Source organism: Octopus sinensis, linkage group LG5, assembly GCF_006345805.1.
Source record: "Octopus sinensis linkage group LG5, ASM634580v1, whole genome shotgun sequence".
Lineage (NCBI taxonomy): Eukaryota > Metazoa > Mollusca > Cephalopoda > Octopoda > Octopodidae > Octopus > Octopus sinensis.
The window spans coordinates 73,147,943-73,163,015 of NC_043001.1; the positions used below are offsets into that span (position 1 = coordinate 73,147,943).

At 37.1% G+C, this 15,073-nt stretch overlaps 1 protein-coding gene across 3 annotated transcripts in view; it reads left to right on the forward strand.

Moving 5' to 3' along the window:
• Nucleotides 1-15,073, forward strand: part of LOC115212413 (serine/threonine-protein kinase SIK3) — a 325,311-nt gene that overhangs the window by 272,501 nt on the left and 37,737 nt on the right. For all 3 annotated transcript variants that reach the window (XM_036502737.1, XM_036502738.1, XM_036502739.1), the window contains exon 3: nucleotides 1,476-1,539. In XM_036502737.1, the coding sequence (XP_036358630.1) occupies nucleotides 1,476-1,539 (64 nt within the window). The remainder of the gene's footprint in view (nucleotides 1-1,475; nucleotides 1,540-15,073) is intronic.

A 15,073-nucleotide genomic window follows, 5' to 3' on the forward strand; every position in this document is an offset into this window, starting at 1 on the left:
CAAGAGAGCCAAACAAAAATGGTCTGCCAGTGATATATCACAAATAGTTTTATTTACATGTCATCATTGCAATTGTTGTTTATCATCATTATTTGTTATAGTCATCATCATTTCATGTCTGCCTTCACTGCTGGTGTAGGTTAGAATACCATTGAACTGGTCGGAGAGCTCTGTGTTGCTCCAGATCAGTGCCTCATAGTCTCTACACCTGTATGCCCTTCCTAATGCTGACCACTTTACAGAGTGTACTAGGTGCATTTTTTCCATGGTCAAATTACCATGTAACTTGGGGAAACAATAGAGCTTCCTCAACTGAGACAGGAGTATAGTAGGAAGGGAGGTGACATTATGCAAGGTATTGAGAATTTAAAGTATGCTAGAAGGGACAGGAACAAGTTTGCCACATGGTGTTAATGGGATGGAGCCCAAAGAGACATCAGCACCTACTCTCAAAGTACAAAAAGGTGAATTGAAAAGAGTGTGAGGACAAAATATCAGGAAGGGTGTTACTTGCTAAAATTAGATTTGTAATAATTGCATTAAATAGTTGCCCAAGGGGATCTCCTTGTAGATGAAGAAAGTACGGTTAAGCATATGCCTTTTCATGTAGTAGGTATGTGTCCAACTGAACATTGCTGTGGATGTCTAATAAGACTGAAACATATTTGAAATTGTCACTCCTTACTTATCAGGTATTAAGATTCAATCAGTACTATGTGATGTTGTTTAATATTTTTATCAGTTTAAATTTCACTGTTCTATCCCTTGCCTATATTGACAAGTGGCATTGTCGTTAACACTAATGACTTTTGTTCTTATTATACATGAAATTTCAGATAATTCCCTACTCCTTGCTTTGGTTAAGTACATTCAACAAGTTTGCCTGTACTTAACTACACATGAATTATGGTCTTCAAAACAGATGGAAAATTGCCGCTCTGAAATATCTTCATTCTTTGCCTGACCCATATATTACAATAATGTCTGCTCCGTGTATATTTATGTTTGAAAACTTCATGACATAAAACAATAACACTAACAATAATTGGTTTGCATTTTTTTCATTCTCCTTATAATTATCAGATTTTCATAACTCAGCATTCAGTTTTCCTCACAAGATTATTCCATGTTAAATTCCTGCAATCCAGACACAAATATACTTACACACCTCCATACAGCATACACGCAAGGGCAAATGGCCCTCTCCATAAGTAGTGCAACAAAATCAACGTTTTTTGGTTACAAATGTGAAGATGTGTGGATAGGTGTGTATTCTACGAGTGTGTGTTTGTGTAAATATATATATATATATATATGAGTGTGTGTGTAGAAGAAAATTAAAGAAATTATGAATTGGTTCATCCTTTGAAAAGGAGTGTACCTCGTGCCATTCTTTGTAATAAACAAAACTCATATTTTTCATAACATCATTAGAATTTTGTATATAATATATAATGTTTTATTTCTGTTACAAGGTATTGGAAACTGAAAGGCGAATTTACTTGGTAACAGAATATGCAAGTGGCGGTGAAATATTTGGTAAGTTGTTTCTGTTTTCTAATTATTACCTTTTTAATCCTTACTAATTACTATTTGAACTTTGTAACTGTAAAGAAGCCCATATTTTTTTTAACATTCTTTCATAATCAATACCAAGCTTTACTAGAATTCTTTAATCATTCCATGTCATACAGCAGACCTTCTGTCTATGATCACCATCTGTCTGTTTCGCAGTTTCTTTGGCCGTCATGTCTCAACAAATCCCATCCAATCCATGCAAGCATGGAAAAGCTGATATTGCAAACGATAATGATGAGTAGATTAGAAGAGGTGTATAGCCTCCTAGTTCAATGTTCTTCTGTTTCTTGGACAAAGGGGTGTCTTGTGAGTGGTCATCAACAACTCCCTCACATTGCACTTCTGCTGATTCTAAAAGAGAGAGAGAAATTGATCCCAATGTTCGACTGGATACTTTATTTATCAATACCAGAAGAATGAAAACAGAGTTGACTTCAGTGGGATTTGAACTCAGAAGACAAAAAAAAAATATCCCAATGCATGTCAATGATTTTGCCAAACTCTGCTTTAAAAGCTGCTTTATCATATATATTTTTTCCTTTATTTTCAAGTAACCAACAGGCTTTCAATATAGAATTTTCAAAAAGGAAAACAGAATCAATAACAATCAAATATGCTGCTCTCATTGTCTTCATTATCATTAAAGGTCCACTTTTCCGTACTTGCATTGAAGACAAAGAGATAATACTTTACCGTTTGTTGCAGTTCTTCATTATCTTCTTTGTGAGGTTCTGCCTCTTGAGATCAGTTTTCACCATTTCTTCCATTATCTCCCTCAGTCTTTCTCTTCTATTCGTTCCTTTCATTTACTAATCCTCCCAACTTCCATTCTCCATACAAATCACGCTTCTCTATCAGCACCATCTTCTCTCTTGCATGCTACATCTGTTTCCTCTTATGCCCAGTTTTTTCTCTGTGATATTTTATATACACTTTCCTCTCTTTTTTTACTCTTTTACTTGTTTCAGTCATGTGACTGTGGCATGCTGGAGCACCGCCTTTAGTCGAGCAAATCGACCCTAGAACTTATTCTTTGTAAGCCTATATATGTGTATATATATATATATATATATATATATATATAGGTGAGCAGGCTAACATTCCTCCTATTCAGGTTACTTTGTCACAGCATTTCCCAATTACAGCTGAGTGAACTAGATCAACGTGAAGTGAAGTGTTTTGCTCAAGAAAACAATGTGCCACTCAGTCTGGAAATTGAATCCACAATTTGGCGTTAGGAAGGGCATCCAGCTGTAGAAACACTGCCAGATCTGACTGGCCTGGTGCAGCCTTCGGGCTTCCCAGACCCCAGTTGAACCGTCCAACCCATGCTAGCATGGAAAGCGGACGTTAAATGATGATGAATCTAGCAATTGTGAGTGCAACACCCTAACCACCAGGTCACATATCTTCACGCCCCCCCCCCACACACACACACACATATATGTATATATATGAAGCATAGCTGTGTGATTGAGTTCTAACCACCCAATGATTTTGAATTTAGTCCCACTGCATGGTACCTTGGGCAAGTGTCTTCTGCTCTAGCCTCAGGTTGGCCAAAGTTTTGTGAATGGATTTAATCAATGGAAACTGAAAGAAGCTTCTAATATATAGAGTCCACCAAAAAAAAATCTAGATACACTTCAAAAAAGAAAGAATCTGTATAAATATTTTAATTCAGTGTTATTGCAGTTTATTCAGTGCTATGGCATTTTGATAAAACATTGAAAGAGGCATCTATATTTATAGAAGTGTTTATACTAGTTATATACTTATACAGGTTTTTCATTTCCTGAAGTGTGCATACAATTTTTTGGCAGACTCTGTATGTGTTTGTGTGAGTTTGTATTTTGTTTTATATATATGTGTGTGTGAGTGTTTGTGGTGATGAGATTCTCTTCTCAGTGACATAGTTTTGTCCCACTGCATAGCACCTTGGATGAGTGTCTTCTGGCTATGGTCTAAGCCAACTGAAATATTGTGAGTGAATTTGGCTGATAGAAACTAAAAGAAGCCTAGCAGATTGAATGGTACTGTTTAGTTGTTGAAACTAAAAGGATTTCTTATCGGCTGCTGATGATGGGTTGTCTAAATTTGTTGTACATACTTTTTTGTATTTTTGTTGTGATCTGTTTGTGCTTTATGTTCTCTATATTTCATTGCCATGCTTCTAATGCTTTTGTGTGTAAATTTGTTGGATTTTGTTAATTAGTTTTTATGATTCATGCTAGCCATATTTGTTGTGATTTTGTTAGACACACACACTCACATGTGTGTGTGGTAGGAGGTTTGTTTACCTCCGTACTCTATGAAACTTCTAAGCTACAACTTGTCATTTCTCCTATCAACAAATTACCTGCTTACTTCATGCCTTCAAAGCAATGTGAAATAAGTGATTTCTTATTTTGGAAAGCATGTCGTGTTTGCATGTCTATATGTCTGTGTGTATTTACACATGTATGTAAATGTTAATATTCCATGCTTGTCACCACTTGAACAAAACAATGGTGATGTTAACAAGCTTGTAGACATTATGACCAGTTGCACTGTGCTATTCAAGATCTACCAGTAACCTTTATTAGAAAACGGGTAAAGGTTGGCAACTGGAAAAACATCCAGCTGTAAAAATTCTGCCTCAAATTAACTACCTGTCCAATTGATTTGTTCATAGAAAAATGGCCACTAAATGAACAAATGAATGAATATATACACGTTGCCGTCATTGGCAAATAATATACTGAACAGTATGGAAGTGGTAGTGGTTTTTATGCATGCAGGCACTGCTACAATTTCAAAACTATAGTGGAGTCTACTATGAAAAATATTTGAGAAAAGTGAAATACGATTTCTCTGTGTAAAATTTATGCAGATAACAACCCTCTATTTTGAAAAATCAAACATTAACACTTAAATTCAGATGGGAGCTCTAATGATATTAGTGATAGGAATAAATATTTCATAAATATAATATTTCTTTGTGCAACGCTTTTTAAATTGTAGCAATACCAGTTGCATATAAAAACTAGTAACTCTCATAGTTTATATTCTTGCCTACAGATAAAAATGAAATATATATGTATTATATATGTAATAATTTCAATTTGAGAAATACATTTATTTTATACGAGCCAGTCTTGATAAATGGTGTATGGAATATGTATCTTTTAGTTATTTCAGTCACTTGTAACTTTTACTTATAAAGTCATTTGACTGCAACTAAACTGGGGTACCACTTTGAGGGGTTTTAGTCAAACAAAACGACCCCAGGACTTATTTTTTTAAGCCTTGTACTTATTCTGTCATTCTGTTTTGCTGAATCACTAAATTACAGGAATGTAAATACACCTACGCCAGGTGTCAAGCGGTGGTGGGGGACAAACCCAGACCCAGAGACACACATGCATAGACATACATACCTACATGGTGATTGCTTCATCTTTGCAGATGATTGCCATCTGCCCATGTATCTCCATCAACCATCATCAGCTCCAAACATCTATCCATGACCTCTTAGATGGCTTTTAAGTCCAACATTAGATTTGCACAGTCTGCAGCAAACGTCACAGACAAAAGATGTGCCCTCTATTGGTTTTATTGGGTCAACTTGTGGGATGTAATCCTTATGTACCCTCATATACCTTTTAAAACCAGGTATTGATTTGTAGATCTTTTTGAACACCACACATCTTGGAGGGATAGAGCTGCATACAGTTGGCTTTTTATGTGATTTTAAATGAGTGATGCACTCAGATTTAGAGAGCAGTAAATGACCACACAAATCCAGCTCACTATGTTCTTATTGATGTTCATACTGTGGCCTTTTCAAAGCTGGTGTTTAAGTTTTTCATGATCAAGACGTCTCTCTTCAAACATTCTGCAAGCCTTTCTTCACATATCTTCTCCATTTACTCCTCTTTAAAGGAAGCACTTCCCAGTTCTGATCTTCAAACTGAAGATCTTTAAGGGTGTTTTTATGCAATCTTTATATCTTTTTCTTGGTTCATGGTGAGGGCATTTCCCAGTATGCAATTGACTGTAGAATAGTTGTTTCGGGAGTCTTTCCTCATTCATGTGCACAACATGGCCTACCCAACACATTTGAAAGGATATGATGATAGATTCAATGCTCATGCAGCCAGCATCTATAAGGATTTGAGTGTCAGGTATTTTCTGTTTCCATTTGATGCTTAGGATTCTTCTGAAACGCTTTTGCTTAAAGTGTTCAAGCAAATTAAAGAACTTATGATGTACTGTCCATGTTTCTGAAGAGTACAGCAGAGCCACTTAGAATGCAGGCCTTGTACATTGGTCTTGATATTGATGCTATTAACTGCCCACACTCTCTTTTCCAGTTTTCCAAAGGCGACGGAGGCCTTCTAAATATGCAGGTGTATTTCTGCACCCAATGAACCATCCCTTGATAATGTACTACATACATATGTACGTATATATGTATGTATGTGTATATATATATATATATATTATATGATGGGCTTCTTTCAGTTACCATCTACTAAATCCTCTGACAAGACTTTGGTTGGCTTGAGGCTATAGTAGAAGACACTTGCCCAAGGTGCCAGGCTGTGAGACTGAACCTGGAATCATGTGGCTGGGAAGCAAGCATATTACTACACAGCCATACCTGCACCTTCAAGCTACACCTGCACCTATATATATGTATGTGTATTTTAATGTACACATTCTCAAATTTTCATTCACACTACAAGACCCTTTCGAATGAACACAGAATCCACAGCTCCATACTTTGAAATAACCAAACATGGACTACTACTGGTACTAAATACCATGTACAGGAAACTTTTTTATCACTTCTATTCACCACTTTCCTTAAATAATGGAACTGCAACTACAATATCTCTATATATTTTATATTTCATTTTTGCTTTCATTCTTATTTCCCTCTATATTCCCTATCTCTTCCTTTTCCTTAATAATTCCTTATTTCGAACTCAAATATTTATCTTTATTTAACCATCTCGCATCATCTCTGATGAAGGGATATGCATAATATCCCAGAAACAGCTGTAAGACTGTATCTATATCTTTTTCCTTATAAATGTCCTGAAAACTACTCACAGCCCTGGCTTTGTTATCTCATTTTGTCTAATATACATACATATACATACACACACACACACACGCACACATCTTTTCTTTTATCTTTTACTTGTTTCAGTCATTAGACTGTGACCATGCTAGGGCACCACCTCGAAAAAATTTTAGTCAAATGAATATTTTTTTAAGCCTGGTACTTATTCTATTCAGTTCATTTTGCTGAACTGCTAAGTTATGGAGATGTAAACAAACCAGCACCAGCTGTCAAGTGGTGGTGGGTGACAAAAAAGTTAAAACAAAGCAAACATGAGGACATAGCACAAACAGTGTATTAACATGACGCTCAGGGAAAGAAGAATGTTGTTTTACATTTCAAACATAGCTCTTCATTGGAAACGGGAAAAACAGCAAAGTCCAAAAGGAAAGAAAGAAAAATATGTGTGTGGTCGATGCCAGTGCTGCCTGAATACCTCCCATGCTGGTGGGCAAGGCAGCGAGCTGGCAGAAACGTTAGCACGCCGGGCGAAATGCTTAGCGGTATTTCGTCTGCGTTACATTCTGAGTTCAAATTCCGCCGAGGTCGACTTTGCCTTTCATCCTTTCGGGGTCAATAAATTAAGTACCAGTTACGCACTGGGGTCGATGTAATCGACTTAATACCTATGTCTGTCCTTGTTTGTCCTCTCTGTGTTTAGCCCCTTGTGGGTAATAAAGAAATAGGTATGTAAAAAGCACCATTCGAGTATGACTGATACCAGTGCTACGTGACTGGCTCCCATGCCAGTGGCACAAATACTATGTTTTTGGAGTAGTTAGCATTAGGAAGGGCATCCAGCTGTAGTAACCTTGCCATATCAGATTGGAGCCTGATGCAGCCTCCAGCTTGCCAGTCCTCAGTCAAACCGTCCAACCCATGCCAACATGGAAAGCGGACATTAAATGACGATGATGATGATCACACACACACACACACACATATATATACATACACACACACACACACACATATGTGTGTGTATGTGTAGTGTCACAGCTGGATGTTGTAGTGTTGTGTCAACTAGACCTGTGTTTTAACACTGACACACATGTTTTACTCATCCATACATGATTCAAAGAGCATGAATAAATAGAACAGTCCTAATCTACCATACCTGTGATCAAAATCTGTTCCATCTGTGACCACTCCACTTTTTTTTTTTTTAAGATATTGGTGGAGTTTTGGTTATTTCTAGTTAGTCGAGTGATCACATAGGAGCTCCCTTATTTGCAGGAGGGAGGATGTAGTTGTCATAAAGGTGATGGGGATGGTGGTGGTAATGTTGATGGTTGCAGTGGTGTTGATGATGGAGAATAAAGATGGTGTTTATTAGCTTTTATTTTTTAGTTTTCTTTTTCTCTTTATCCTATGTTTGTGAATAATACTGTTGGCTCTAGATTTTTAACAAGCCAATAAACTGGTTCACTGCATTGTTTCTAATTAATGTTAAATGTGTTTCATATTTTCAAATAACAAATGTCTCCAAATGTAGAATAAGGATTAAGAATGTGAGAGACAGTGACCCACTAGGAATTGAACACACTTCCCCTGGTTCACACCTTAATACAATACAATGGGTTAATCACTTTATCATGCACATTATAATGTTTATGCCCCTGCAGTCAATGACATTCTATGTGTACCCCAACATTACATTATCAACCACAGTCTATAGACTTATTAACCATAGTCTATTGATATCAGTGAAGGTAGCATGGCTCAATGGTTAGAACATTGGGCTCACAACCATGACATAGTGAATTCAATTCACAGACCAAGCTGTGCATTGTGTTCTTGAGCAATACACTTTATTTCATGTTGCTCCAGTTCACTCAGCTGTAGAAATGAGTTGTGATGTCATGGTGCCAAGTTGTATCAGTCTTTGCTTTACCTTGGATTACATCAATGGCATGGAGTGGGGAGGGTGGTATGTATGGGTGACTCCTGGTCTTCCATAAACAACCTTGTCCAGACTTGTGCCTTAGAAGGGAACTTTCTAGGTACAATCTCATGGTCATTCATGACCGAAGGGGTCTGTACCCTTTACCCTATAGATATTATCATCATCATCATCATTTTACATCTATTCATACTGGCATGGGTGGGCTGGATGGTTTGACAACCCTTAATGTCTCAGTTTTGGCTTGATTTCTTTGATTGGATACCTCTCCTTGTAGCACCAGCACTAAATAGGTTGCTTTGCCCTCAAATAGATTAAAAACTTCTCTCAACTCTGCCCAACTAAAGATTTCCTTTCAACCCTACTCAATCACTGCTCATAGTCACCTTTCTAACAAAGTGAGGTGAGAGAGGTCCCTGACAAGTTCAACAGAGAATTCAGTATCAATTTTCAGTCAACATCAATACACCTTCAATTATAATTAGGGAACTGCCTAACTCCCCAGACACAATGCATGTAAAATACAGGAACTTTGTGTTTAATTTAAGCAACTTAATTATAGTAGGTTAATCAGATATGAATTCTTAAATGTTAACCTAGGTTTGTTAGGCGTCTTAAGAAACTGGTTATTACATTTCTAAAATAATTTAGTTTTACCTTTCTTTTCTTTACCAATATAATCATGGAACTAAAATTGCAATTAATTAATTACTTAATTACCATATACCATTACTAATTAAAATTCATCATTATTAATTACAACATACTACCACTATTTAAATACAACCTATTACTACTACTACATGTCCCGTTGTTTTGTGCCCAGAATAAGCAATATTTTGCAGCTTTTCATATTAGAACATGGTAACATTGTTCCTCAGACAATTGTTTTCTTGTGGTTCTATGTCAAAGCACTTATGATGCTATAGTTTCTATTTTGTTAAAGTTCATGGTGTCTCTCAGCATCTGCTTCCCAAAGACATTGCTTGTGTACTTGATATAGTGTATATATCATCATATTCTCCAGCTGTGTTGCATGCAGATTGTCCTATGAAATTACACATTCTTTATACAGGACAAATTGTTCGTTCATAAAATGAGTTTCTTAAAACTTGGTAATCATTCAGCTGTTTTTCTGAAATGGTGGACTAGAAGAAACTGAGGTGGACAGATAGTGCCTGGAGTCTAAGTTGTTAATGTAATGGTTGTGAGAGAATGAGATAAACGCTGTGACAGACAGATAGACACACAGAAAGAGAGACTGACAGACAAATAGATAGAAACATACATAGATTGACAGACAGATAGATGTAGATCTATTGGTCTATACCTACCAGAATCTGGCAAACAAATAGACAAACTGAGAGACAGTTTGATGGTTGTGCTGGGTGAGAAAAATCAAGGTAAAAGCTGGGATGGATAAAAAGAGAGAGAGAGACAAATGTTGATAAACAGAGAGATAGATATAGATCAAAACAGACACATAGATAGGCTGACAGATACACAAATAGAAAGACAGATAGATAGGTAGGTAACTAGAGAGATGGATAGACCAGATACGCAGATAGACTGGTAGGCAGGTCTGTATTTAGTTAACTACATAGTATTGCAGAAAGACAGGCAGGTAGATACGTACATAGGCTGATAAACAGAGACACAGATAAACAGACAGGTAGCTCTTGAAAAATAAGCATTTTCAGTGTTACAGTAGGTTAACTAACTGCTTTTAATGATTGTATTGAGAAATATATATGTATAGTTGTGTGTGTGTGGGTGTGAGTTTGCATGTAAGTATATGTATATATATATATATATGTGTGTGTGTGTGTGTGTGTATACACATGTGCACATACACACACACAGACATATTTGTATATATGTCTGTGTGTGTGTACACCTATATACATATGCAGAAATCTAATGAGACACGCAAACAGAATGGTGATACATATTTTGGTCCTAATGTCTTTAATGATAGTGTTGAGAAATGTATGTGTGTACATACGTTCATATATATAGAGAGAGGAAGAGAGAGAGGTTGCAAACCAAACCAGAATGTTGCAGGCTGACAGATTTCACAAAAATTACAATCATCATTATATTAAGGCAGTGAGCTTGCAGAATCATTAGCTCATTGGACAAAATGCTGATTGGCATTTCTTCCAGCTTCATTTTCTAAGTCCAAGTCCTACCAAAGTCAACTTTACCTTTTATCCCTTCAGAGACAATAGAATAAGTGCCAGTTAAGCACTGAGATCAATGTAGTCAGCTTCCCCTCACATGCACGCACGCACACAAACACACACAAATTTACTGGCATTGTGCCAAAATATGAGACAATTAACTTACACCTTCCCCTCAGAATTTCTGGTGTTGTAATATAATTATTATTATTATTGTTGTTGTTGTTGTTGTCATCATCATCATCATCAATAATTTGGCAAACTGGCAGAATCATTAGCATGCTGGGGAAAATGCTTAGCAGCATTTCATCTATCTTTACATTCATCCTTTCAGGGTCGATAAAATAAATACCAGTTGAACACCAGGTATCAATGTAATCGACTTACCCCACCACCAAACCTGCTGGCCTTGTGCCAAAATTTGAAACCATTATTATTATTATTATTACTTAAGGCAGTGAACTGACAGAATTGTTAGCATATCAGGCAAAATACTTAGAGGCATTTTGTCCATCTTTACGTTCTGAGTTAAAACTCTGCCTAGGTCAACTTTACCTTTCATCCTTTCAGGGTCAGTAAATTAAGTACCAGTTGAATACTGGGGTTGATGTAATCAACTTAACCTCCTCCCCAAAAGTTCAGGCCTTGTACCTATTGTAGAAAGGATTATTATTATTATTTAATTATAAGGTAGTGATCTGGCAGAATCCTTAGCACATCAGAAAATATGTTTGCAGCATTTGTTTCTGCTCTTTATATTCTCAGTTCAAATCTGGCCATGGTCAACTTTTGCTTTTCATCCCACTGGAGTTGATAAAATCAAATACTGGTCAAGTTCTGGGGTCAGTGCATTCAATTGATCCCTTCTCTTCAAAACTACTGGTCTTGTACCAAAATCAGAAATTATCATTATTATTTAATTAATATATGTAATTATTTAATTATAAAACACCATCATTAATGACAATAAATCATACGATATATATCAGTTTTATTTAATCATGGTAAGGTAGCAAACTGGCAGATATGTTAGTAAGCTTGGCAAAATACTTAGCAGCATTTCATTCATCTCAATGTTCTGAGTTCAAATACTGCCATGGTTGACTTAGCCTTTCATCCTTTTGAGGTCAATAAGATAAGTATAAGTTGAATGCTGGGGTCAATATAATCAACTTACCCCTCCTCCAAAATTGTTGGGATTGTGCCAAAATTTGAAACCAGATGTAGCTGTGTGATTAAGAATGTGGACTTGAATTCAATCGCACTGTGTGTCACCATTGGCAAGTATCTTCTGCTTATAGCCCAGGCTGACCAAAGCTTTGTGAGTGAATTTGGTAGACATGAACTAGAAAAACACCCCATCATATACAAGGGGTTGCTGAAAGTCCCTATCTTTGAGTAAATGAAAATACACAATTATTGCAGTAGTCCTTTATGTTTTTCTAAGCCCTGTAAAAGAACTCGAAAGGGTGGGCCTCCATCCAGACCTTTCATGATACCCTTAAAACCAGGAACTTTTCAGCGCCCCCTCATATGTGTCTGTATGTGTGTGTGTGTGTGTGTGTGTGTGTATATATATATATATATATATATATATATATATAATGTGTTTGTGTGTGTATGTATGTATATCTGTGTATATACACACACACACAAGGGGGTGCTGAAAAGCTCCTGGCTTTGGATAAAAGAGAATACAGGTGTATCAGTAAATTATGTAAATTCACACACTTATTGCAGCAGTCCTTTGTTTTTTGGGGGTTTTTTTCTAAGTTCTGTAAAAGAACTCAGAAGTTTAGGCCTCCAAACAGGCTTTTCACAATACCCTTCAAGCCAGGAACTTTTCAGCACCCCTTCATATATGTGTGTGTTCCTATCTTGACATCATGTGGAGCTATAAGTCAGAATCATTGTCATAGAAGCAACATTGTTTTCTTCCAATGTTTCATGGAAAACGTATCTGGCCATGGGGAAATATTACTTTAGTTGGAAACAGGTGAGGATTGACAACAGGAAAGATATCCAGCCGTAGAAAAATTTGCCTCAGTGAATTCCATTTCACCTATGCAAGTATAGAAAAGTGGATGCTAAAACGGTGATGTCAATGATGATTATAATGATGATAATTGTCATCATGATCATTATTTAATTACAATATGCCATGATATTATTGTCATTGTACATAATGAGTTTAACATGGAATTGAGGCTTCTATATCTTGCCTTTTTCTGTCTTCAGACATTTGGTATTTACCATAAATTCTTAACACACTACGACACACACACACAGATGTCTGTATACCATTTTTCATTTTTATTGTCTGAGTGTTTGTTTATTACCTCCATTACTCCCATACAACAAATAACCTGCTCCCTATATAAACACATCCGTTAAATGTATAAACTCAGACTAGTCTTACAAGCAAGATTCAGTTCAAAAGTAGCTATTTTTTTTTCTAATTGTTCTCAAGAGACATGAAAGAGCTTTATAGTGAGGCAATTGTCTTGCTGCTCAAGAGTGTGAGCATGTGTATGTGTGTGAGAAAGCATCTGTGTGTGTGTGTTATTGTGTGCACTGTTTACAGTTCCTTCATTGTTGTATCTGAAGAATCTCTTTCAGTCTATGGCTCCCCTGGCTTGTAGCACCACACACACACAGTAGTACTAGTGAGACTCCATATGTGGATCATATGTGGTGGTTGTTGGATGACAACAAACAACACACACACACACAACACAACAGTGTGCAGTGAATAGACTGAAATACAGAAATACTATCAGATGCTAAACTCTTTTATTAGATAAGGGTATAAGGGTATTAGTGAAGTGTGTGGGGAGAGGAGGACTGGATTTACTTAGATCAGAGAATGGTGGGGGCGCCAGTGGAGTGACACATTCATAACTGAGTACTTATGTGTATACGTGTGTACACATTATATATATAAAGACAGACAGATAAATAAACTTGCATGCACATATATGGTTTCAATTCCTGGATGTTGTGGTGCATTGTGCTTCAACTCGCATTGCTCTAGTCTAATCACCTGAAAGTGAGTACCAGCCCGGTGCTGGTGCTCTCTTACCCTCCAACTATCATATCTTGGATGTTCCACTGGGTCAAACGTGAGAGGGCTGAGATGGTGTCTATGCCAGCTACATAGGTACATGAGACAATGTGAAAATATGGTTCCAGGTTCAGTCCCACTGCATAGCACCTTGGACAAGTGTCTAATAGCCTCAGGCCAACCAAAGCCTTGTGAGTGCATTTGATTGATGGAAACTAAAAGAAGCTTGTCACATCATCATCATCGTTTAACATCCGTTCTCCATGCTAGCATGGGTTGGACAGTTCGACCGGGGATCTGGGAAGGCAGAAGGCTGCAGTCTTATCTGGCAGTGTTTCTACAGCTGGATGCCCTTCCTAATGCCAACCACTCCGTGAGTGTAGTGGGTGCTTTTTACGTGCCACTTGCACAGGTGCCAGGCGAGGCTGGCAACGGCCACGGTCGGATTGGTGCATTTTACATGCCACCGGCACGGAAGCCAGTCGAGGCGGCACTGGCATCGGCCACGATTCGGATGGTGCTTTTTACGTGCCACCGTAAAAAGCACGGTGGCACATGCTTTTTACATATATATATATATATATTTGCATGTGTGTATCTATGTGTATGTATCTGTGTGTTTTGTGTGTGTTTGTCCTCCACACAACTTGACAACTGGTGTTGGTGTGTTTACATCCCTGTAGCTTTGCAGTTTGGCAAAAGAGACTGATAGAATAAGTACTAGGCTTTAGAAAATAAAAAATAAGTCCTGGGGTTGATTTGTTTGGCTTAAATCTTTCAAGGCAGTGCCCCAGCATGGCTGCAGTCAAATGACTGAAACAAGTAAAATATAAAATACGCTATATCTATTGTTTCAATTATTGGACTGTGGCCATGCTGGAATATTAACATGAAGGGTTTTAGTTAAATGAATCAACCCCAAGATTTACTTTTAAACCCTGGTAATTATTCTGTCAGGCTCTTTTGCTGAATTATGGGAGATGTAAACAAACTAACGTTGGTTGTCAAGCGATGATGGGGGACAAACACAAGCACAATGACACACATATATGATAGACTTCTTTCAGTTTCTATCTACCAAATCCACCCATAAGACTTCAATCAACCCAGGGTTATAGCAGGAGACATTCGCTTAAAGTGCCACGCAGTGGGACTGAACCCGTAACTATGTGATTGGGGAGCAAACTTATTACCACACAGTCACACCTATACCTAGTAGAGATAAATAATGT